We start from the raw sequence: 27,002 nt of genomic DNA on the forward strand, positions 1-27,002 counted from the left end.
ATTTGATGGTGGTTTTGGATTAGTTTTTTTCTGCTCGAGATACCTTTACATTTTATAGAGACTGATTTTTTTGTTTTAGTTTATGTTTTTTCTAATAGAGCTTTGTATTGTAATGAGTTATGATATTTGTTAGAGGATATATCAAGTTTATTATCCAGTTTTCCTAAAGCACCCATAATTTATGTACGTTGTTCGGCCATTAAGGTCGCTCATGAATTGGTTGCGCATGCACTCAAGGTGGATGATGAACTTGTACGGATAAAAGATTTTCCATCATTTTGATTGGATGTATTACACTCTATTTATTTTCAATGAAATGTTCATTGTTCAAAAACAAAATTGTAACATATTCAGTTACTTGAATTTAAATATTTGAATTATAACAAATTAGGTAACCAATTTCTTTGATCAAAGGAAAACCTAGTACATCTACCACCCTAAACATAAAGGAGTCACAATGTAAAATGCAAGTCATTTTTTAGTATGCCAAAATTACACCAGAGATAAAGTAATAAAACACACCAATGGACGTAAGCTAGCTTTTCTAAGCTAAACTAGTATGAATTCGATTGTGTTTCTTCCATTCCGTTCATCTTTCACAAACTATAACATTTCTGTAATTGTTACTTGAAAAAATTCTCAATTAATTTTTTGGTGTTTTCGTTAAGAGAATTATAACCTTTTATTTGCTCGGATTTTTGGTTAAGTTCGGTCTTAGGGTCTCATTCGTGTCCTAGCACATTTTCAATATTCATTGTGGTGTGTTGTAAGCACCATTAGTCTTATGCTCTTGTCCAAGCACTTTCTCCACACGAGCTAGACTTTTACTCAAGCTAGGTTTGCTGACGAACGTGTAGTTCCTTATCCTCAATTTATTGCACATGAGTTTTTGGGTCATCAAGAAAAATAAAAGGGAATGTATCATAGTGGTGCCCACTCCAAAGTATTTTTCTCAATCGAAGAAGAACACAAAGTAAAAATTCATTAAATTCAAGATTTTGTCAACTTGAAATATCATATTATTATTTTTTTGCTAAGAATAAAAGGGGATCAATGGTGATCTCACGCCCCCAACCCAACACTAATTCAGGAATCTTCTAGAATTGCAGGTGGAATGGAAATGGACTTGTCTCATATTTTTCGTAATGGCTATCTAGGGAGTCCAGCAAGCACTAAAGACCACTTCAACTAAGAATGGTAAACCCACAAGAGAAGTAATAATTTCAATCTCACTGCAGCTAATAGAAATTGATCCTTAGATTGCTCAAAAGAAAGCCTTGGTAAATTATCATTTACCATTATGCCACCATCACTATTAGTGGTAACTTGAAATTCCATACTTGCAACTTTCCTTACACACCCACAATTATTCCATGATTTTTAACAAAAAAAAAAATATCAAATCAACAATGATAGAGTAATAGTAGGAGTCATAAGATTGGGAGGGTAGTAGCCCATCCTAAGCTTTTAGTGTCTTTTATATTTTTTTTATATATATAATTAAATTAAAAATATATATTATAGACTAAAAATTAAAAAGATCCTAAAAAAATTATATATGCTATTAGGTCACATCCAAGTAAATAATTATATTATTTGTAGCAAAACCCCCATTCTTTTTGAGTTCTCGCACCATTAATCCCAATAAAAATTTGGACGACAATACCTCTAACTGTTACGTTTTTCTTGCAACTCTTCACTTTTGGACGCTAAGTGCCAACAAGGATGAACGAGGGTCCATGTAGCGTGAATTCATTTGTCCACGTGGATGATGAATTGATCATTCTTTAATGACATGGACTTTTTAAGATACCATAACTAAAAAAAAGCAAAAAAAATATTGAAACTATTTCCAATACATAAACATAGAAACTTAAATGTAAATAAAGTCTAAAATAATTAAAAACCTAACCAAACAAATCAGATTTATCGTCCATAATAAAAACCTAAATCTTTAATTAATAAAAACAAAAATCCTAATTTAAAAAAAGTAACAAAAAATTTCAGAACAAAAAAGAAACGAAAAAATATTTTCCTTTGAGAAGAGAGGCTAGGCAAGTTGACCTTGTGAAAGATAAGAACCTCAGAGATTGATCTTGTGAAGAAAAGCAAGTCAACGATAGAGGCTAGAGCAGCAAAGCGACAGTGGGGGCGGAGAGGCACACCAGGTAGCAGAAACCCAACGACGATGCTCTTCACAAATGGTGGGTGGAGGCCATTCCTTGACTTCGACTGAGAGTTTATAGCGAGGCTTGTAAATGGTGACGAGCTCAGGCTAAGAATCAGGAACCCTTTGACCCTCTGCGTCGCCAACCAAATCTGGTGTCAAAAACCAAGAAACCCATCAGATCTGTCAAACTCGCCATACCTCTGTTGCCTTTGCCGTTGAGATCTCCTTTCCCTATCGCTGAGATACCCACTACTTCTCAAGTCTTGGTCTTCACCATCATTATCACACAACAACAACTCAAATTCTCCCAAGTCGTCGTCATCGTCGTCATCATCATCATCACCATCATTTTCTTTCTATTGTGATTTTTTTCCCTTTATTGGTTTCTCAACAAAATCGTTGTTTTGTTTTAGTGAAGTATATGAAATGAGTGAGCTAAAGATATTTGATTCGATGCTTAACAAAGATTTAAAATTTGGGTGCACGTTTGTAGGTTGTTTGGATCGAAGACTGATTTTTAGGTTTAATTGGGTTTGTGTTATAGATTATGGGCTTGTTTCTGATTTGGCTTGTATGAACTTAATTTAAATTTTGGTGAAGAAGATGTGATTGAGATCTGGAAATTAAGTTTTTGGGTTAATGAATTTATAGTGATGAAGAACAGGACATATTGTAATAATTTTTAGGTTATTGAAGTAACAAGTTTAATTCAAAAATAAAATTAAAACTAAATATTTAATTATTTTCTTGTTTTTAATGTAGAATATTATACATCATTAAGTAATTACCACATCATCAATGATAAATGGATATCGTTGTTCCAAACTAGCACTTAAAATTCAAAAGTGTACGGCTACAAGAAAAAGATAATAATTGGGATATTACCGTTAATTTTTTTTTATTAAGATTATTGGTGCATGAACTCGAAAATAATAAAAAGTTTTACTGCAAATATCGCTAGTAGCTCAATGTTCTAAACTTTAGAAGTACAAAACAATTTTCATAAAATAATATACATTTTCGACAAATTCTCACAAAATGATTTTTAGTTATCAAATTCACGACAAAATGAACCATTTTCTCGATTTTGCGAATTTTTATGAAAGATGATTTGATGTTTGAATTATTTATTTTGTGTAGGTCATTTACATTAAATTTTGTAAATCAAATAAATAATTCTGGCTTTACAAATTTCAAAGAAATAATATCACTTTTTTGGAATTCACATAAATAATATTTGCTAATACTAATTTAGTATTTTGCACTATAAAAATAACATATAAATTCTTCACTTTTTCTTATACCGTTACAAGATTTAATTTTAACCAAAAGATCAACTGCAATATAAAAATGTGTGTTCATTAAACTTATCTCTTGATATATTATAATTTTGATAGAAAAAATATTTTTTTAAAAAAACGTAAAGTCCTATCCTATTAAAAATAATTATAAAATGGTATTATCCATAAAAAAAAACACAACAACAACTTGTGCGGCTCTACTTTTATGATAAAAGGCAAAAAGAAAAAGGTCAGTTGTTTAATATAAGCGTTTATTTTTTCTTTCTTTTTTTTAGCAAAAGCAAGTTTGACAACTAAAGGAATCTTTTGTTTCAGTTAGGCCATTTCCAACATATAATACTGTATATATAGTGTTACATCAAAATAAAAATTAAAAATTTTTAGCATCATATTTTTTTTTCTATTCTAACCATAATACCAAAACTTACAATAAAAATTCTATTATTTATTATTTTATCTTATACATAAAATAATATACATATACTTTTTTTTGTTTTTGTAAGTGTTACACTATCCCATTATATTTGGTAAAGTATTATAACTTAACAGTATAACGGTGAGATAAATAAAATTGGGTTGAAATTAATTTTGTGTTACTGTTTTACAGATCAATTGGAGCTGCCTTAGCTAGAAAGAAAGATGATAATCATGATATGGTTATGTTATGTAAATGTTTTTATACGACACGACAGAATAATACAAGTCACGTGACCTCTCCCAATTTTCCAAATGACTCATTGGTGGGGTGTTCCTGTGATCGCATGGTGTTTCTGTATGGAAACATAAAAAAAAAACATATATATACCCCTCTTCTTTAGATACATTATCAATTAGAGCATTATTGTTTTTCTCAAAATAAATAATAATAATAAAAATTACAGCATTATTGAATCCATAAATATTACACTCCACCTTTGCTCTCATAAGAAAAAAAATAAAAGCAAAATAATATAACACAGATATAAACATGAAGATAGGCAAAGGTCTTCACTTTCTGTACTTGTTGTGTTTGGTTTCAGTTTTCTTGGTTGTCCAAGATTGTGTGCAGGGACGGCTTTTATCACTGAAGAAACCCGACCCTAACGATGCTGCTGCTACTGCTCGTTGGTTGGTCGCTCAAAATTCGTGGGGTGTCTTAAAGTATGTAATCTTTCTCTCTCTCTCTCTCTTTCTGTCTTTATATATATATATATATACTTGATACTTCATATGATTCTCATACGGGTCTCTCTTGTATTCTTTGCCTCGTTGGAATTCTGGGTTTTCGATTGGTATATAATTTTGTTTTGTAGTTGATCAAAAACCCAGTTTTTTTTTTCCTTTTGGGCCTTTTGAATTCTGGGGATTTCTTTCTTTTTTCTCTGTTACTCTGCTTTGTAGGTTAAGTACAGTTATTTATCCTTTTAGTTATGTAATTTTTCTATGTCATTCTTGGGGTGTTTTGTCATCTGCTATTTGTACTTGGATGATATAAATCAATGGGAAATCCCGATTGCCTAGTCGTTTATAGTTCGACCAATACTCCCAATTAATAGTACTTGTTCCCAATTGCCTTGTTGTGAAGAAAGGAACTAGCAATGCTGCATTTTTTAATTTATACTTGTGCAACCTGTTTTCATACTGGAACTTTATACTCATTTTTAATCCCCTTATCAAAGTTTTGATTTCATTATCTTTGTTGGAAATAATAAAATCTATGTAACTTACAGTGATCGTTTTAACTTTTGTAGTACCATCTCAAGTGACTTGGAGGGTGCACCTTTCGGGTAAGATTTTCCTTTTCCTCTTATGTTCTTGTACTGCTTATTTTGCCAGTTTGTTAACATCATTAGTTAAAAACCCAAGTCCCAATATATTAACATTATTGGTTAAATACAATCTAGGAATGTGGTTTCATTCAGTGATGGGCTACCTGGTGAAGGTAAAGGTATCCCATTTTTCTACTTGACAGCTCTTGATCCAACTGCAAGAGATGTATTGAAAGATCCAAGGGCTTCACTTACGGTGAGTGAGCATACCGTGGGAACTTGTGGCAAGATAGATCCTGAGAATCCCACTTGTGCAAAGTTAACACTTACAGGAAAGGTTTGTGATGCAAAGTTATCAGAACAAAAAATTAAGTTGTTTGTCTTGTTGAGACATGTTGTGGTTTTAGTATTAACTTGTGAAGTTATGTGAACTCAAAGTGAACTAACAAAACATTTGGAATGGTTTTTCAGTTGTCGTTGCTTGATCAAAACTCGGAAGAAGTAGAGTTTGCTAGAAGTGCATTGTTCTCCAAACATTCAGAGATGAAGGGTAATTAGATAAAAATTATCATGCTAACAACACTTCTACCGCCAATTCTTCATCTTTTGGTCTGTAACACCTGACTGAATCAAGTTTTTGTTGGGGTATTTGCTTTTGCAGGTTGGCCTAAGAATCACAACTTCCAGTTCTTCAAATTAGAGATTGAGAATATTTTCTTGATTGATTGGTTTGGTGGTCCTAAACCTCTTAGTATAGATCAGTACCTTCATCCCAAAATGTGAGTAAATATCATGTTTCAGTTGCCCAAAATGTTATTTCCCATTATCTAGACCAAAAGAATAAACTTAATTTCATCGATCCTTTTGTTTGATTAATTTTTCACCTTTGGTTGGGAAGTAGAGAGTGTTTATGTTCAGTGTACTAATGGATTTTCTTCTTCCCAAACTTGGGTCTTTCTAACAGGAAAGAGATTGGCTTTGGTCTGTGAATTCTCATCTTTTGTATTCTCATTCTGGCTTGCGTGGCTGTGATTTGTGACTTGGATGAAAAATAATGTAAATACTCAGGTAATATTGTTTACATTTCATACAACAAACAATGCTTCATCTCCATACTTTGGCAAAAATATTATGACGATGATAATTTGTGGGGTTGTGCTGTACCCAGAAAAATATTGCTTGTTGTTTATGTATTCCTACGAAGGTGTGCATTGTTGTTTTCCCTGTATAACTACAATGCACACCTTGTACTTCTCATGAATTGTCCTCCTTGTGCTTGTACTACCCAGGATGATGTCCTGTGTGATGTCGTTTCTCATTTACTTTTTGTTTTATTTTAAATAAATTAAAAAAAAAAGTCATTCCAAACCAAAAATAACAAATTAAAAGTGTTAATATTGTTGGTGATTTAGTTTATTAATATTGTCTTATTTGTCGAGATTAAAAAATGTGTGTATCATTCGTAAATATCAATAAGGATGCCCAATTTGTACAATAATATCCAGTTGGAAGTTTGTGTTAAAATATCATCCAAAACTTAGAAATAGAATTGAAGAAGAATGCAAGATAGCAAAATAAAATAGCAGCACTTGAAAGACTCACCTTAGCAAAGCAAAAGCAACAAATTTTTCAATTTTTTTGGTGTTAGGAGATAATCTTATCATCAATAGAAAACGATGTTATACTATTTTACTTCAATTTAAAAAAAAAAATTATTTTGCTTATTGACTAAATTACTCAGAACTATTACTTTCGTGTATTAAAATTGTAAATATAATAGAATTATTTTTGAACAAATTGCAATAAAAAATTTAGAAAAAAATGTGCACCTTAAAAATCTCAACGTATAGAAGAGATTTTTTAAAGAAATATATATATATATATATATATATATATATATAATAAAAGATAAATATGGTTGTAAATTTCCCTTTTGGTTATTCTTCTTCCAAGAAAAAAAAAATTATATTTACCCCACAAATATCTACATACACTCAAGCTAATTATACCCCATTTATTTACTTAACTGGGTCTTAAATTCTATACCAATTTTAGAAAAAATAAAAATTAAATTAAATTATGCACATCATTGATTAAAAATTAGAAATTAAAGTTTCTAAATAATAAATTGAATAATTCTTAATAAAAATAGATAACTAAATAAAAAAAAAAATTTAATACAACCTCAAATATAAATTTATAAAAAAATAATTTAAAAAATAGAATAAACTTACTTTCATAATAGATGATATTTCTAGAGATACAATTTTATTATTGTGTTGTTACATAATTTTTAGAGATTAAAAAGAGTTAAGTGAAAAAATTATAGTTTTAATTTTATTATAAATGAGGATGTAATAAATATAAACTTTTATAAATATAATTAATGATTTTAAATTGTACATTTTAGTCATTTTACTTTATGATAAGGGACATTATATTAGCACTCCAAAATTTGATTAAGACACTCATTTTTATTAAAATTAATATATAATATATATTTTTCTCAACTTATGCTCACATTTTTCTAATTTTTTTCTTTGTCATATTCTAAAAAATACTTATAAATAATAAGAAAATTTACATATAGCAACGTTTTTCCTAACGTAATTACAAAAATATCGTTGCTTATTTAAAATACATTTTTACCATTTTTTTGTATATTGTTTAAAGTAAATGATATAACCTTTTAAAAGAAAAAAAAATATTGTTGATGCTTTGTCTTTTGTCAGATATCTCTCCCTCTCTCTTTACCATTTTCGACGGTTTTTTTTTTTTTAAGTTTCTTTCATTCTCTCTCTTCTTCTTTCATTCTCCGAACACATCGCTAGTCGGTTGGGCTCAAGAGTGGTACCATCGCGATCTACTCTTCAATGTGATCATTTTGACATGTGGGAAGCATGTGTTTTTTCGCCGTTGCCGGAGAAGATGACTAGAATAAAAAAAAACCTTTTTAGTTTCTTTTTTTATATTTTGTTAGCCAAAATGTAACTAAATTTTAAACTTAAACAAAATTTAATATACCGAAATTTGTATTCTTATTTTAGATTTAAAAGATACCATATTGTAACACCCTACTAATCTAGGACCGTTATACTATGTGTTTAAAATAGTGCTTAACTCGTTAAATGAGTCATTTGCACTCAAAAGTGTAATTAAAAGTAAAATAAAGATTTAGACACTAATTTTTTTGGTCAAAAGGTATAAACTTTTCTATTAAAACTTCAAACATTTACTAGAGATCCCAAAAGAGTTTAAACCAAAACATAATTACATCAGTGTTCTTAAAATAATCAGCCTAAGCGACAAAAATGAACTTCTACTCTAAGTCCCTCTAAATATCTCGACAGTGAAAGCAGGGCGAACATGTAAGCGCAACTCCAAACCTCCAACTTATGGTTGATTGACTTTCCCCCTTGCTCTTACCTACACCATAGAGCATCTGTGAGCCAAGACCCTGCGAGAAAATCCACATGGCATAATAAATATCCAATTAATCGTAAGCAATAAACAACATGCTTCACAGATAATTAATGCATTCATTCTAATCATACAAACCATAAACACGTTTTACAATTTATACACAGACTCATTTCAAACACATAAACCATTTACACGGCCCAACCAAGCAGCATTTCCGAATGGCTCAACCGAGTGAGGTGCGTCTCCCAGCACCAAGCTTACGGTCCATGTTGGGTGAGTGGGTATCACACCCTCATATTGACCCCACCATCACGACCCACATTCTGCATGATTTCCGAATACGACCCACGTTCCGCACAATTTTCGAATACAGACCATGCCGATCATCCACAGACAAATCAACACAAATAAGCATTGTAAACAACATTATGGATGAAGGGAAACTCAACCCTAACAAATTCAAATATACGTTTATAAACACATCCCAATATAACTGAGCAAACACCTTGCTATATGTGCATATGCCAGTTTTCTTACCTCGAGTCATGTGCTAAAGACTGAACAACCTTGAGTGCGATCCTTTTCCCAAGCCCCGCAAAAACCCTAGTCACAACAATATAATGTAGGTTTAGTTTCCTGTAAACCACAACCCATCATAACTTTTCTATAGATCTCACTAGGCCCTAAATACTCTCTAAACATGTCCAATTATGTCCTAGAGACCTTAGCTTATGATCCCCCAACGTTATACTTCGAAACCCAATGAAAGCAGACCAAAAATCATGCTGACAACATGAACCGGTCGACCAGAAATACTAGCTTGCCCAACTGCAGGCCAGTTGCCCCAAGCCAATCAACCGATTCAAGTTAGAGAGTTATTTTCTGTGTGATTTCTCAAACCCAAATCAACCCAAAATCGTCCCAAATGTGCAACCAGCCCAAAATTTGCACTCCAAACTAGATATACACATTATATGACATCTAATAACAATAACCTAGTACTCAATTTTAGTTTCCAAACTAAAATTCAAGGATTTAGGTCAAAATCCTCATTTTCCCCCAAATCCCAAAACTCGGCTAATTTTATGGTTTTCAACTCGAATTCAAAGATTAAAACAGTTCATAAACATGTTTCTAATCTTATCCTACCCATATAAACAACCTAACATCATCAGATTACGAAAATCAACTAAAATCCTCAAATTCTCCTAAAACCCAGTGAAGAACAAGGATGGGAAAAACTCATACCTTACTCTATGTTTGATTCCTTAGATGGAGTAGGAAATTCTGGCTGTCAATTCTCTTTTGAAGCTTGCAATTCTCTAAACAATTGAGAACAACTTTGAAAAGCTTGGTCATGGTTTGAGAGAGTTTTGTGAGGGAGAAGAAGAGGAGAAGAACAAGTAACGTTAAAAGGAAACCTCAACCCTTGGTTTTTCTTTATCTCTAATTATGTGGTCAAATGATCATTTTGCCCCTCCATTAACTTAACTCCTTTATTACCCTCAAGGGCATTTTGGTCATTTGACTTAAAACTCTAATTACACCACTAATCTTCAATTTATTAAATAAACCCATCAAACACAACATTTTCATCACTTAATTTCATTTTACCAATACTCCAAAAATATTAGAAATTCCCAAAATACCCCTAGGCTTGACCCAAGCCGGCATTTTTCCCTGTTGTGACTTTTTAGCTAAAATCGCTCGAGAGATCCACTCATGTCGAATATCACATATATATCCAAATAATAATATGATCTCAATGCACATACACACAATAATTACAAATATACCATCAACGGGTCAAAATTACGAAAAATACTCCTTTTAACAAAAGCGGGTCTTTAAACACATCTAATACACACAATCATGCATACTCAATTCTATAATAATATAATCCACATAATTACCCCACGTGCCTTCCCAGCACGCTAATCAAAGTACTAAACCTTTTTAGGAGTTTTGGGATGCTACAATTATCCCCTCCTAATAGAAATTTTGTCCTCGAAATTTATCTGAACAGCTCGGGATACTAGTCACGCACATCCGACTCTAACTTCCAAGTCGCTTCCTCTACTTTGTTGTTCCTTCATAAAACTTCCACTAAAGTGACAGTCTTATTCCGTAAGACTTTATCTTTTCTATCTAGAATCTCTACTGGCTTCTTTTTACAAGATAAATCCTACTACAATTCCAGGGTCTCATAACTAAAAACACGTGTAGTATCCGACACATATTTCCTTAGCGTCGATACAAGAAACACCCTGTGAATCCTTGCCAATGTTGGGGCAAGGCTAATCTGTAAGCCATTTGCCTAATCCCTTCCAGGATCTCAAAAAGTCCAACAAACCTAGGACTCAGCTTCCTTTTCTTCCTGAACCGTTTTACTCCTCGGAGAAAAATGTAGTCCCCAACTTGGGACTTCACGTTCCTATGCTTTGGAGTCACGTAGCTTTTCTGTCTACTCTGTGAAGCCAGCATTCGAGCTCAAATCTTCACAATGGTTCCACCAGTCCTCTGAACTACCTTAGGACCAAGGTACCTCCTCTCATCCATTTCATCCAAATGAATGAGAGATCTACACTTGTTACCCTGTAACATATCATACAGAGCCACTATGATCGTTGACTAGTAACTGTTGTTGACCCACGATTTGGCCAACTGACACGGAGTCAAAATATGAATGATATGGACGAATATAAAGAGAATAATATAATGATGAAAGTAAAGAAAACACAGCAATTTATAGTGGTTCGGCCCCAGGATCTGGTAATGACCTACGTCCACTTAGAATTATATTGATATGAAATCAGAAGTGTGATCAGAGAACTCGGGTTCAGTGAGTTTCAGCCAAAAGTCCCTTTCCCTTGAGCTATATCTTGCTATTTATAGGCTCAAGGAGGGTTACAGAATATTGTTGCAGATATTATCCCCTGAATAGTGGGATATTCAGAAGATTGCATGAGATAAATTCGGGATTCACAAAGATCTTCCCATAAATGTTGCTTTGCCAGCGGAACCACCGACCAGACTGGTCGTGGCAAAGATAGGCTTGTCCTGCCTCTGGTGTGTCTCCTGGTCGATACTCTAGCAGATGCTTCCAGGTATCAGCCACGTATCAAGAAATTATTCGCCACGTCACAAATGCTAATTTACCTGATAACATTTGCCCCCCAAAGTTTATTTACTACGAACAGTAAATAAACTTTGAACGAATGACTCTTCGGTAACCCCTCCTGACGTGTCAGGACCCTTCGTGTGTTTTTGAAAAAAGCAAACCACTCCTGTCTAATCATGGCTTTTCAGTTCCCCAGAAACACTTTTGACGGCCATCACATTTCCCCATACTTCGAAAAAAGAAAATTAATGATCACGCCTTTTGAATATCAGAGACAAACTTATATAAGATCACCAGAGCCATTTCTTTCCTTTTCACGCACGCCACTACTCCACCGAAAACCCTAAAAACCAGAGCTTTACCTTCTCCGGCGAACGTTCTCTTGTGCTTTCAAGACTAAGACGGTGGGCTCCTTGACTCCCAAAGCTCTCACTTCCACCTTCACGACCATTTTCCCTGGTAAGTTTCTTGAAACCTCATGCTTCTAATTTCTCGTGGTGCATGCTTTTTAACGATGTACTGTTTGAGTCTCTTGGCTTCTGGTTTTTTAAGCGCCCGTAGATAGAATATTTTTGTAGGCAGAGTAGGCTTATGAGTTGGTTTAAAACCCAGGATCAGTGCTTTTTAGGACGTAAAATCGAAGTAGCATTTCGATTTTTAAGTCAGTTGAAAATAATTTTTCCCGCCCTAAGGGGAGTCGAAAAAGCTTTTCAGGAAAACTTTTCACTTTCACCCTCTGATCCGCTTTTTAAACTGTTTGCACAGAAAGACTTAGTTTCTTGTTAGAATGCTGTTGTATAAAAGCTTAGCTTTTATACTCGACCAGCGTTATTCTAAAAGCCTTCTAGACTCCTCTGACCTCACCTCCCCATTCTTCTGTTTGCAGATTTTAATGCCAGATTTGTGGGGAGGTGAGAGAACCATCGACGACGACCTCCTCGCCCAGCTGCTCGAGGGAGAAGAACAACCAATTGATCGCATTCACCAGATACCTTTCTCACGAGCCTCTTCCAGACCACATCCTTCTCCTCCAATGGCCCGTTCAAAGTCTTCTGGCAAGAAAAAGGCCCGAATCTGAAAGTAACCCTCCTTCTCCTGCCCAGCCTGGCTTGCAGGCGGGGGCTCCCTCGACCAGTGGTCGAGAGAATCTTGTTCCTGACCCTAATATCCAAACTAGGGCTCGTCCTCGTCACAGGAATCCGCCTGATGTCGAGTGGTACACTCCCCCGGCCAGTTCGATGACCCCTTGGATGGTCGCCAACTGCTTCAGAAAATTCCCCCATACGGGGGTAACCATTACACGTCCTACTGCGGACCAGAGGGCTAACCGTCCAGGAGGAGCGAACAGCGCCTGGTCCCGGTATCACATTGAAGCGGGGGCTTATCTCCCTCTTCATCCTTTCTTTGTAGGGGTGGCCAATTATTTCGGCGTCGCTCCCTTTCAAATAACCCCCAACGGATATAGGATGTTGGCTGCACTCTATGTCCTGTACAAACTTAACAAATGGCCAGAACCTTCACCTCATGAGGTTAACTACCTCTTCGACCTCAAGTCCAATCCTCAGCACAACGGGACGGGCTTTTTTCACTTCTGTCACCAGGAAACCGGCCGGACGTTCCTGAGTGGTACTACTCATGTCTCGAACGTGGGGCATTATAATAAGGAGTACTTCTTTACTCCGAACATAGCCAGTAACAACTTGGCCTTCGCGAGAGGAGGTAAGAGCTTGTCTTTCGCTGGTCGATACTTTTCCCCAGAGTATATTCTTTCATTTTTTCTCAATTTTGACATGTTTTTCAGGCCCCTGGTTACGTCCGACTCCAACACCAGACATGGTGTTGAGGTCCAATGCTCTGGCCAGGATGTCTGATGCAGCGAAAAGCGTCAAGGCCCTAATTCTTGAAAAGAACTTGAGGTCATCTAGCCTCCTGGCTCCTCGCCATGAAAATAGAGGGTCCGTGGTGGACGAAGCCACTGCCGAGGGGGTTCCCGAGCAGCAACCTCCTGTGCCTTCTCCCAGGAGGAGGCCTACAGGAGTTACGATCAAGGAACCCACGGGCAGCCCTTCTACAGAAAGGCCTTCTGCTCCCCAAGGCAAGGGGAAAGAAAAAGCCACAGAGCCTGTTGTTGACTTGGGAGAGTCTTCTGATGACAATGGTAACGTTATTTCGCTTTTAAATGGTTTGCCAATTCCCTGTCACATGTTTGACGGGGACGGTAACTTTACATATGCTCCAAATCTAGGGCAAGACTTCTTCATGCCAGAAAATGAGTATATGATTAATAGAGTCAATAGTGTAGCGACCAGTAGTTGTAGCTCGGGTATTCACTTTATTATCTTCTTTCTGTTGTATTACTTACTTTCACCTTTCTCTTCCCTTACTAACCTCTTGTGTTTATTTTCATGCAGATATGTCGACTCCCAACATTTTTGACATGTACCAGGCCGAAGAGGAAGAGGAAGTCCCTCAACTTCAACGGAGGTCAAAGAAGCGAACTGGTGAAACCAATCAAGGCCCTTCAGCCAAGAAGAGTCAACCAGAAGACCTTCCTCAGGGTACATCGACTGGGCAAAGTCCTGCACCAACTGGGTGAACTCCTACCCCTCCTCCAGCTCCTTCTGAACAGCAAAACACTCATGTTCGGTCCAATCCTCCAACTGCGCCTGCTAGGGAGCAGCTTTCTCGCGAAGAGGCCCATGGGGCCAGGCTCGTGAGCCGTGCCATCCGATCTGCTAAGGACCGACTTGAACGCATAGGCAAAGGTGAGCGTGTTGGGACTGCCATGATCCAAGCTGAAGAGCTACCGGTCGACCATATCCTAAACAGGGCTCTGAACGAGATCTCCAGCGTAAGTGTTTCTTTATTCTTTAAGTCTTTTAGTTTTTTAGACCTCGTGATAAGTCCTAACTTCTTTTTCTTTCGTTCACAGGCCTTACTTTCTGCCACTACCGCTCGTACCCGAGCCCAGGCTTATTTTGAGCAGGTCGAGGCTAAAGTCCGCGAGACACATCAGGTGAAGGCGGCCGAGGAGCTTTCTGCTGCTGAGGCTAAGCATGCTAAGGAGCTGGAGACGGTGGTCCGAGAGAGGGATGCAGCGGTGACCAAACTGTCCGCGGCCGAAGCTGCAAAAGATGCAGCGGTTAAGCTGAGGGAAGAGTACCGGTCGTACAACAAAACTCATCTCCGCGAAATCAAGCATCTGGAGGGGGTAGTCAAGACTAAGGACGATACTATTGCCACTCTTGAGGGCAAGGTGCAGCAGTTGGAGCTTGACAACTCCAAGAATCTGGAAAAGTACAAAAGGACCACACTCCGATGTTTCTATAACTTCTGGAAACACAATCAGGGTGCTGACTTTAGCTACCTTTCAGAGGAAGTCAGAGCTGCGGAGTTGGCCCGGTGCGCTGCTCAACTGGTTGAAGAGGAGGCAAGAGCTGCGACTCCTGCAACCCCAAGCGTCGTTGGTTTGGAAGAAGAAACCATCGAGGAAGTGACTAGCCAGGATGCTGCCCAGGACCCTCCTGCCCCCCAGGCCTCTTAACTTTTATTAACTATTTTTCTTTTTTTTTGAACATGCGACCCACGGGTCGTGATGTAAAGACAATAGTTTCTTTTTACACTTTGCTGCACGGGCAGTAAATCTTTTTTATTTGAACAGTTACATCCAAACAGCAATGCTTGCGGTGTAAAAGCTTAACTCTTGGTGCTATAATATTTTTACTTATTATAACATTTGTCCGTATGACCGAACTTAGCATAGTACTTTGGCATGATTTAACAAAACATAAATTTTGAAAAATACACTAAGGACTGTAGCATGCTTTCACTCATTTTGTTCATGTGTTTACATACATTGAGAGTATGCTTTGCTATCGATGTGCCTTATATGCCCCCCAAGTGATCGAGGAGCTTTAGGTCCTTGGTCACTTGCCTTGACCATGGCCTGTTCGTGTGGAAAAAAAATGATACTTGTGATACAGCAAAACAACACACGTAATGAACAAATACTTGCAAATGTAAATTCACAAAAGGTTGGCAAGAATGACTGGCTGAGCACAGTCCCTTATAATCTCGTATTAAAAATGGACTAACATGTCTTTACGAGTGATTCTGAAACAGAATCTTACATATACGAGCAGTTAGCCATACATCGTGGCTAACCCTCTTTGCAAAACTTGTAAAAATTAGTAGAAAATTTTTAACAAGCCAGTCCTTTAAGAAGGGCTGTTTATTGATAATACTTGCGCATGTGTTCTCCATTCCAATAGCGCGGAACGAGATCTCCATTTAAGCGTGCAAGTTTGTAGGTGCCTGGGTGAAGGACTTCTTCAATCTGGTAAGGTCCTTCCCAGTTAGGTCCGAGCACGCCAGCAGTGGGGTCGCGGGTATTTAAGAAAACTCGTCGTAGCACCAAATCTCCGACGTTGAATTTTCTTTCTTTAACTTTGGAGTTAAAGTACCGGGCGACTTTTTGCTGGTAAGCAGCAACTCGGAGTTGAGATTTTTCTCTTATCTCATCGATCGAGTCTAAGGACTCCATCATCAACTGGCTGTTCGCGTTCTGGTCGTAAGTCAAACGCCGATGTGAGGGGGGATCTAGCTCGACAGGTAACATTGCCTCATATCCGTAGGCTAGAGAAAATGGGGTATGCCCCGTCGCTGTTCGATGAGATGTTCTATACGACCAGAGGACTTCAGGTAGCTGTTTTGGCCAGGCTCCCTTAGCTTCTTCAAGCCTTTTCTTCAGGGTGTCCTTCAGGGTTTTGTTTACAGCTTTGACTTGCCCATTCGCTTGGGGGTGCGCGACTGAAGAAAAACTCTTAATAACTCCGTGCCTCTCGCAGAAATCGGTGAACAGGTCGCTGTCAAATTGGGTCCCGTTGTCTGATACTATCTTTCTGGGAAAACCATACCGGCATACAATGTTCTTGATGACAAAGTCAAGAACTTTCTTGGTCGTGATAGTTGCGAGTGGTTCAGCTTCGACCCATTTCGTGAAGTAATCGACTGCCACAACTGCATACTTTACTCCTCCTTTTCCTGTTGGCAGTGACCCAATCAAGTCTATTCCCCATATTGCGAAAGGCCACGGGCTCTGCATCTGCTTTAGCTCGTTTGGAGCTGCTCGTGGGATTTTGGAGAACCTTTGACATTTATCACACCTTCGTACGTACTCCATTGAATCCTCGTTCATTGTTGGCCAGAAATATCCCTGTCTAAGAACTTTTTTCGCCAAGCTCTGCCCCCCAGCGTGATCTTCGCAGAAGCCTTCATGCACCTCTTTCATGAGTTCCTTAGCTTTTTCTGATGTAATGCACCTGAACAGTGGCATTGAATATCCTCTTCGGTACATATCACCGTCGAGCAGTATGTATCTAGCAGCCCGCCTTTGCAGAGTTCTATCTGCTGGAAATGTCCCATTTGTCAGATACTCCAGGTAAGGAGCCATCCATGTATCTTCTGTACGAATTTCCATGTTGGTTTCGACCACATCAATGCTTGGTTTACTAAATCTCTCTACTGGGACTATGTTCAAGGTGTCAGCATCTTTAGCACTTGCAAGTTTGGCCAAGGCGTCTGCATTCGAATTTTGGTCTCGCGGAATCTGCTGGAGGGTGTGCTTTGTAAACTGGGCTAGCAAATCTTTCGTTTTGTTAAGGTAGGCCATCATCTTTAATCCTCGCGCTTGATATTCTCCCAGGACCTGATTCACGACCAGCTGAGAGTCGCTGTAAATATCGAGCGCTTTTATACTCATATCCCTGGCCATTCTCAGTCCAGCGAGGAGCGCTTCGTATTCTGCTTCATTGTTTGACGCTGCGAAGTCAAACCTGATTGCGCAGTGAAATCGATGCCCTTCGGGCGTTATCAATATCACTCCCACTCCAGCGTGGGATTCATTGGATGACCCATCCGTGAATAGCTTCCACGAAGGAGTCTCGTCTTGAGGCATGGGCGCGTCAGGTTGTTTGCACAGCTCACTGTTGGGGAGTTCGGTGAACTCCGCAATAAAATCGGCCAAGGCTTGCCCTTTTATTGCTGCTCGCGGTGAATAAGTTACATCAAACTGTCCTAATTCGACCGCCCATTTTAACAGTCGTCCAGCCGCCTCAGGTTTTTGGAGGACTTGCCGAAGGGGCTGGTCGGTCAGAACTGTGATAGGATGGGCTTGGAAGTACGGACGCAACTTTCTGGAGGCTAGAATTAGGCAATATGCTAATCTTTCGATCGGTGGATATTTCAATTCTGCACCGATAAGCCTTTTGCTGACGTAGTAAACAACTTTCTGTACGCTTTCTTCCTCCCGTATTAGTACCGCACTAGCAGCAACTTCGGTAATCGCCAGATAAATATACAAAGTCTCTCCTTCGATTGGTTTTGATAGGATGGGAGGTTGCGACATATGAGCCTTTAAGGTCTGGAATGCTTGCTCGCAGTCTTCCGTCCATTCAAACTTCTTATTTCCCCTGAGTAGATTGAAGAATGGAATGCACTTGTCAGTTGATTTTGAGATGAATCTACTCAGGGCAGCGATCCTTCTGGTCAGGCTTTGTACATCCTTGATTTTCTTCGGCGACTTCATGTCGATCAGGGCTTTTATCTTGTCGGGGTTGGCTTCGATTCCTCTTGAATTTACTATAAACCCCAAAAACTTCCCTGATCCGACTCCAAAGGAACATTTGAGGGGGTTTAATTTCATCTGATACTTGTTCAACATGTCAAAGCATTTCTGCAAATCCCTCACATATCCTTCTGCCCTTTTGGACTTTACGAGCATGTCATCCACATATACCTCCATGCTTATCCCAATTAGCTCTTTGAACATGTGGTTGACCAGTCGTTGGTAAGTCGCACCTGCGTTTTTCAGTCCGAAGGGCATTACTTTGTAACAATACAAGCCCGTATCGGTCCGAAAGCTGGTGTGATCCTCGTCAGGGGGATGCATGCTGATTTGGTTGTAACCCGAATACGCATCCATGAACGAGAGGATCTCATGTCCTGCAGTTGCATCGACTAGCTGGTCGATCCACGGGAGTGGGAAGCAATCTTTTGGGCAGGCTTTATTGAGGTCTGTAAAATCCACACAGGTCCGCCACTTGCCGTTAGGCTTGGGGACCAGCACCGGATTTGAGACCCACGACGGATAAAACGCTACCCTGATGAACCCATTTTCTTTAAGTCTTTCGACTTCTTCTTTTAAGGCCTTTGATCTATCTTTATCGAGCAGCCTTCTTTTCTGTTGCACCGGTGGAAAGGCTTTGTTTATGTTCAGGACATGGCTGATTACTGCAGGGTCTATCCCAACCATGTATTTATGCGACCAGGCGAAAACTTCCTGGTTCTCTTGCAAGAATCTCACCAGTGCCTTCTTTGTGGTAGGTTCTAAATTCTTCCCAACCCTTACGACTCTGGTTGGGTCTTTTTCATCGAGTTGGACCTCTTCCAGGTCCTCGATGGGTCCTATATTTTCTTCAAAATCCCCAAAGCGAGGATCCAAATCTATATCCTCACTTTGGGCAACACCCTATTTGGTGACTTTACCACCTGATTGGGTTTGTCTGTCTTCTGTCATCTGCAATCGTTCTGGGGTAGCGCTCCTCGATGCTCCACTTTTTGCCTTTGTGATCGAGGCGTTATAGCACTCCCTGGCTTCCCTTTGGTTTCCCAAAATGCATCCTACCCCTGCGTCCGTTGGGAACTTCATGGCTAGGTGCCACATGGAGATGATGGCCCTCAGCTCAACCAGTATGGGTCTCCCAATAACGGCGTTATACGCTGAAGGACAATTGACCACTACAAAAGTGGCGAGTAGTGTCCTTGAGGCAGGCGTTGTACCCGTTGTTACTGGGAGTTTGATCATTCCGGCTGGTGCGAGTCCTTCTCCAGAGAAGCCGTATATGGTTTGATTGCAGGGCTCCAAGTCCTTTACGGACAACTTCATGCGTTCCAGCGTTGATTTATACAGGATGTTCACTGAACTTCCTGTATCGACCAGTACTCTTTTTACCATCATATTGGCCATCTGGATATCCACGACCAGCGGATTGGAATGTGGGAACCGGACGTGCTAGGGATCGCCCTCAGAGAAGGTTATCCCGCACTCCTCTGAGCGAGCCTTTTTCGGCGCGCGGTCCTCCACAGTCATCATCTTGATGTCCTGGTCGTGGCGTAGAGTTTGAGCATATCGTTCTCTGGCCTTTCCGCTATTTCCCGCGAGGTGCGGGCCTCCACAGATGGTTAAGAGCGTTTCGGCTACGGGGGCAGGCTGTAATGGTGGCGAGCGCTGGCGTGTGGACGTCTGCTTGTTGCCACCTGGAGCTTCTCGTTGGGAAGTTCCCGAGGCCCGTACGTACCTTCTCAAGTGTCCTTGTCTTATAAGGAACTCGATTTCGTCTTTTAACTGGTTGCATTCATTAGTGTCATGTCCGTAGTCGTTATGGTAACGACAGAACTTGGTGGTGTCTCTTTTCGAAATGTCTTTTCGAATGGGCCCAGGTTTCTTGTAAGGCACACTAGAGCTCGTGGCCTGGTAAACCTCTCCCCGAGACTCGATGAGGGCAGTGTAGTTAGTGAACCTAGGTTCATAACGATTACCCTTGGCTCGTTTATTTTCGGAGGTGGAAGGCTCGTTATATGGCCGTTTCCCACCATTTTTGCCATTACCGTTGCCGTTTTTATGGCCTTTGTCGTTGCCATCAGGTTTGGACCCATTGGCGGCTTTGGAAGGTTCGGCGGCCTTTTTACCCTTGTTCGAGGGTTTCCCATCGTCAGCAATGGCTTCCTCGAGCTTTATGTAACGATCGGCTCGATCCAAGAACTCTTGGGTCGTTTTAACTCCTTCCTTTCGGAGACTCTTCCAGAGGGGAGAGCAACGCTTTACCCCTGCGGTAATGGCCATCATCTTGCCTTCGTCTCCTACTGTTTTTGCTCCAGCCGCCGCCCTCATAAACCGTTGGACGTAGTCCTTCACTGACTCTCCGTCCTGCTGGCGGATCTCGACCAGTTGGTTTGCTTCGGTCGGGTGGACACGACCCGTGTAGAACTGTCCGTAGAACTCCCTTACGAACATTTCCCAGGAAACTATGCTTGCAGGTGGGAACTTAAAAAACCATTCCTGCGCGGCTTCAGAAAGTGTTGCAGGAAAGATCCTGCACCGAGCGTCTTCAGACACTTTCTGAATGTCCATTTGGATTTCAAACTTATTCACATGCGAGACGGGATCCCCGTATCCATCAAAGTTCGGGAGCGTAGGCATCTTGAACTTGCTGGGAGTCTCTGCGTTGGCTATCCTTTGGACAAAAGGAGTGCCTTTTCTTCTATCGTGGTCGATGTAAGAGGTTCTTCCCCCGACCAGCTGTTGCACAGCCTGATTCAGTGCGTCTATCTGGGCTTGCAATGCAGTAGGAATAGCTCCGGTCTCTGCTGCTGGAGGGATGTTCTCACCATGCTTCTCTCGACGATCATTGAGTATGTCGCTTTGGTCTTCCTCTCTTCTCCGTTGCTCGCTACCTCCGAGCCGGTTGAAGACATTATTTTGCCTGGGTTGCCCCCCAGCATCTTGTCTATTTGGTTGGTCACCTTGAGGTATTTGGCTCCTGCTTTTACCTCTATTTCCGTTCCTCCCATCAGCATTGCCCTTGCCTGAGTCAGCCTCGTTGTATCCGTGGCCATCTTTGAACCTTGATTGGCTATGGTAAGATTGGCTGTTCCCTCTATTCCCGTCTATGGCAGAAACGCCCTGAGCGTTAGAGGGTGGCCTGCACTGGTCGCGATGTCCCCGTGCATTATCATGCCGTGGGGGTCCACGGACCGTAGAGCCTAACTCCGAGTCCCTCCTGTTATCAGGAGGGTAGTGACCTCTGTTCGCTTGGTGTGGCCCATCATTCTCACGGCGTCTAGGACTACGAGGCTGTCGTTCGGCCCTATTCTGCCTTTGTTGTGGGGGATTACCTCGAGCAGCTTGGGATGGTGGATTTGCCTCGGGGTCCAGTGGGACGTCGTCATGGGGCATCTGAGGCTGCTCGGGCCTTTGCGGACTTGAAGGCTGGATTGGTGGGCTAGGATTGGGACCCTCCTGAGGTGGCCCATTCTCAGGTTGGTTAGGCTACGAGGCAGGTGCGGCCTGATTTCTTGCCAACAGCAAGGCTGCTTCGAGGGCTGCCATGGCCTCAGTCTGGCGGCGATCCACCTCTGATTGTCTCTCGCTCAACTCCGCCCGCTGACGATCAAGTTCCTGCTACTGCCTTGCCATGGCTTCTGCGGCAGTCTCTTGATTGGCCCTCAGACTAGCCAATTCTTCTTGCAGCGCGCCCAGGGTGCTCTTCAGCGTCGCATCGTCCATTTCCTCCTCTTCAAAATCTAGTTGCGGCTCATCTTCCACCATGCTTGCGGGTGGAGGAGGAGGTGGTGGATTTGACGGTGCAGCGGCGGCAGTCTGGCCAGCTTTCCTTCCTACTTTCGCCATCAGTTTTCTTAACAGCAATGAATTGTCCTCTCAATGAAAGCACCAGAATGTTGACCCACAATTTGGCCAACTGACACGGAGTCAAAATATGAATGATATGGACGAATATAAAGAGAATAATATAATGACGAAAGTAAAGAAAACACAGCAATTTATAGTGGTTCGGCCCCAGGATCTGGTAATGACCTACGTCCACTTAGAATTATATTGATATGAAATCAGAAGTGTGATCAGAGAACTCGGGTTCAGTGAGTTTCAGCCAAAAGTCCCTTTCCCTTGAGCTATATCTTGCTATTTATAGGCTCAAGGAGGGTTACAGAATATTGTTGCAGATATTATCCCCTGAATAGTGGGATATTCAGAAGATTGCATGAGATAAATTCGGGATTCACAAAGATCTTCCCATAAATGTTGCTTTGCCAGCGGAACCACCGACCAGACAGGTCGTGGCAAAGATAGGCTTGTCCTGCTTCTGGTGTGTCTCCTGGTCGATACTCTAGCAGATGCTTCTAGGTATCAGCCACGTATCAAGAAATTATTCCCCACGTCACAAATGCTAATTTACCTGATAACATTTGCCCCCCAAAGTTTATTTACTACGAACAGTAAATAAACTTTGAACGAATGACTCTTCGGTAACCTCTCCTGACGTGTCAGGACCCTTCGTGTGTTTTTGAAAAAAGCAAACCACTCCTGTCTAATCATGGCTTTTCAGTTCCCCAGAAACACTTTTGACGGCCATCACGTTTCCCCATACTTCGAAAAAAGAAAATTAATGATCACACTTCTAATTTCATATCAATATAATTCTAAGTGGACGTAGGTCATTACCAGATCCTGGGGCCGAACCACTATAAATTGCTGTGTTTTCTTTACTTTCGTCATTATATTATTCTCTTTATATTCGTCCATATCATTCATATTTTGACTCCGTGTCAGTTGGCCAAATCGTGGGTCAACAACTGTTGTTGTAGGAAAATCAACCAAGGGATTGTACTTACTCTAGAGTCCTTCGAAATCCAATACACATGCCCGAAGCATATGCTCTAATATCTAAATTTTTCTCTCAGATTTCCCATTTGTCTGAAGATGATAAGCAGTACTAAATCTCAATCTTGTACCCATCACCTTCTGTAAGCATTTTCCAAACTTGGAAGTAAATATAGGATCTCTATCTGACACTATAGAATTTGGTGTCCCATGGAGACGCACAATCTCCTTCACATATAGCTTAGCATACCGGTCCACATTATAATTTGTTCGCATAGGAAAAAAGTGCGATGACTTGGTGTGTCGATCCACGATCACCCATATAGAATCATATTGCACCATAGTCCTAGGAAATCTATCCACAACATCCATGGTTATATCCTCCCGTTTCCATTTCGAAGTGCCCAAAGGTTGTAATAACCCTGTTGACCTTTGGTGTTTAGCTTTCACTTGATGAAAAGTCAAGCACTTAGCCACCAATAAAAAGATTTCAAATCTTGATACATCTTCGTAGTGTATGAGACTCATCTAGAATCTCTTTCTTAATACCAGTATCCATCAGAATCACATATCCGTGTTGAGAATATATTTTACAGGATCATAAATATTTTCATGTATGTTTCATATATTAGACAAATTAACATACCAAAAAAAATCTAGAAACATGTTTCTAATGAATTTCATAAAGTAAATCAAATAACAGAATTTAAGAATCTTACTTTTACGCAGCGGATATTGAGACTCATTCCTTCACTCTCTCTAACCCTTGTTCCTTTCTATTGCAGAGTAATAACAAAAGAGTGAACTGGATCTTCAAATTACACAGTCTTCCACAATTTCCTTTGATCACCTAGACTATGGTGGACAATTCTCAACACATGAGATGGGCAAATTATGGAGAAGAAGAGAGTAGTGATGGGCGACCACAATAAGTCTCTTTTGAGTCTAGGTTTTTGCTTTTTCACACTTACTTGACAACCCTAGACTTAAGTCCCTATTTATAGCAATATTTAGGGTTGATTTAATTTAATTAAATAATTAAAATAATTGCTTAGAAATCCTTATATGGCTAAATATTAGATATTTTGCCAAGCCTTAGGATTTTTCTATTTTTAAATTTAAAGCATAAAATCCTTTTAAATTCAAATACTATTATTTTCTATAATTATATAATAAAACAAGACCCTTATTAATTAATTAAATAAATATAATATAATATATATTATAAACAGTGTTTACCCAAAAAAGATTCATCTAATGACGTGGCAAGACCAGTACGCACGTGGGATGCATGTGACCATTTAAGCAGTTACGCTTCTGGTCGACCATCGACAAAAGAGGAATTCACTCGGCAGAAGGCATATTTCATGGGCAACCAAGCTGGTCGTAGTATATCAGATACTTTCTATTGATATGTGATCTCACATTTATGTAATAATTGTAATTTCCATTATTATTTGAGATACGCTTGTATTAAATGTAATCAAGGCCCATCGGCCCATAAGGAAATCCTTGAGCCTATAAATAAGACTCAAAGGGTTCATGAGAGGGACTTTTGGGAACTAGAGAGAGAGAATTATTGTTTTTACGCAATACCTTGTATCTTCATTAAGCTTGTGAAACTCAGTATACCCTAGTTTGCTGATCGCAGGTTTTCATTACATTAATAAGAACACTAAGTGGACGTAGGTCATTACCATCACCTGGGGCCGAACCACTATAAATCTTTGTGTCATTTATCTTTTTTTTCTTGAATTCATCTCATTTCTGCCATTTTACTTGACTCCGTGTCGTTGACCAAATCAAGGGTCAACATTTTGGTGCTTTCATTGAGAGCTAAACTCAAGACCTCCAGGAAGTAAAATGGCGAAAACAACTAGAAAAACTAGGCAAACTTCTGTTACTGCGCCAACCCAACCTCCTCCGCAAAGGGTGGCTGAGGATGAGCCACAAGTAGCATTGGAAGAGGAGGAAATGGATGCTGAAAATTTGAGAACGACTCTGATTGTGCTGCAAAAAGAATTAGCCAATTTGAGGGCTAATCAAGAGAATGTGGTTGAAACAATGGTGTTGCAACAAAGGGAAATTGATAGGCAGCGCCAAGATCTGAATGAGCGGCAGGCTGACATGGACTGCTAGCAGAGGGATGACACCGCTGCCTTGGAGGCAGCCATTCAGTTGGCCCAGAGACAGCCAGCACTTGCCTCCCAACTGGATCAGCCACCTAGTACTCACCCGCAACAAAATTCACAATCTGATCATCCCCAGCATTACCACAATCTGCCACAACGGGCAAACCCTCAGAGGGCAGAGCAACCTCCTGTTGCTCAACAGGAGAGTCCATTCTAGGATCCTGAGAAGAAGCCATCCTCTCGCGCTGGTTAAGATAATCCCCAACAACAAAGGCAGAATAGGGTCGGGCAGCGTCCTAGAAGCCCTAGACGCCAGACGACTGAGGAACAAAACCCCCTAAGCGAAGGACATCGTCCTTCTGCGAGTAGAAGGTAGGTGGAATCAGGCTTTGCGGTCAGGGGTCCCCCATGACATAATAATGCCCGGGGACCTACCGAACAACGCAGGCCTCCACCTACCTATCGGGACATTCTAGCAGGGAGAGAGGGAAATAATGCAAATAGCAGGCCGCACCGTCATCGATTCCAATTAGAGATGGCCATGACTATAATGAGGCAGATTCTGGCAGGAGGAATGCTGGTCGGCGACAAGAAGAGAAGGGATGAAGAGCAAAACCCTCTGCCAAGGGAGAACTGACCAGTAAGCCAAAATGTTGGGGGGCAACCTAAACAGCCCAATGTTTTTGATCGACTGGGCGCGAGCGAGCAAAGGCGAAGAGAAGAAGATTTGAGGGATGTTCTCAATGATAGAAGGGAAAGACACGATGAGTATTTCCCCCAGCACCGGTCGCTCCAATAGTACTAGATGTTGTGCAGGCTCAGCTAGATGCTTTAAATCAGGTTGTCCAGCAACTGGTTGGGAACCGAACATCCCATATAGAGTTTGATTGGAGAAAGGGCACTCCATTTGTGAAAAGAATTGCGATGGCAGAGACTCCAAGGAAATTCAAAATGTCGGTCTTGCCCAACTTCACTAGATTAGAAGATCATGTATCTCACATTAACAAATTTGAGATACAGATGGACATCCAAAAGGTTTCAGACAATGCTCGGTGCAAAAAAATTCTGGCAACTTTATCTGAAAGTGCTCAGGAGTGGTTTTTTAAATTCCCTCCGGCCAGTATAGTTTCTTGGGAAATGTTCGTAAAGGAGTTTTATGGACAGTTCTATGTTGGTCGAGTACATCCAACTGAGGCCAACCAGCTGGTCGAAATCTGCCAGAAGGAAGGAGAAACCTTGAAGGGGTATGTTCAACACTTCTTGCGAGCAACTGTAGGGGCCAGGATGGTTGGAGATGAAGGGAAGATGATGGCTCTTACTACTGGGGTACGACGCCACTCATCTCTTTGGAACAGTTTGTGAAAGAATGGAGTTAAGAGTACTCAGGAATTTCTGGATCGAGCAGGCAGGTACATCAAGCTCGAGGAAGCCATTGCCAATGAAGGAAAGTATCCCACAGACGACTAGGGCCCGAAAGAATCTCCCGCCTAAGCCACCAATGAGTTTGGGAAGACCAATGGCAACGACAAAAATAATGGGAAGAATGGGGGAAAAAAGGCGAACCATAAGTACATGACGTCCGATAACAAGCGCCCAAAACAAAATAGACCCGAGCCGAGGTTCATCAATTATAAGACCCTAATAGATAG

The 27,002-nt window shown here is 40.2% G+C and overlaps 2 protein-coding genes across 2 annotated transcripts; both read left to right on the forward strand.

Annotated features, from left to right (window-relative positions):
• The first annotated feature begins 4,319 nt into the window (after positions 1-4,319).
• On the forward strand, positions 4,320-6,503 carry LOC133818089 (uncharacterized). The gene is made up of 6 exons (XM_062250788.1): positions 4,320-4,611; positions 5,202-5,237; positions 5,355-5,556; positions 5,691-5,769; positions 5,881-5,998; positions 6,184-6,503. The coding sequence occupies exons 1-6, from the start codon at positions 4,439-4,441 to the stop codon at positions 6,206-6,208; spliced, it is 633 nt and encodes a 210-aa protein (XP_062106772.1). The 5' UTR covers positions 4,320-4,438; the 3' UTR covers positions 6,209-6,503.
• A 7,674-nt stretch (positions 6,504-14,177) lies between these two features.
• On the forward strand, positions 14,178-15,463 carry LOC133816142 (uncharacterized). Its single transcript, XM_062248793.1, has 2 exons — positions 14,178-14,614; positions 14,696-15,463. Exons 1-2 carry the CDS (start codon positions 14,549-14,551, stop codon positions 15,305-15,307), a joined length of 678 nt encoding a protein of 225 aa, XP_062104777.1. The 5' UTR covers positions 14,178-14,548; the 3' UTR covers positions 15,308-15,463.
• The last annotated feature ends 11,539 nt before the right edge of the window (positions 15,464-27,002 follow it).

This window comes from Humulus lupulus, chromosome 2 (genome assembly GCF_963169125.1).
Source record: "Humulus lupulus chromosome 2, drHumLupu1.1, whole genome shotgun sequence".
NCBI classification, from domain to species: Eukaryota; Viridiplantae; Streptophyta; class Magnoliopsida; order Rosales; family Cannabaceae; genus Humulus; species Humulus lupulus.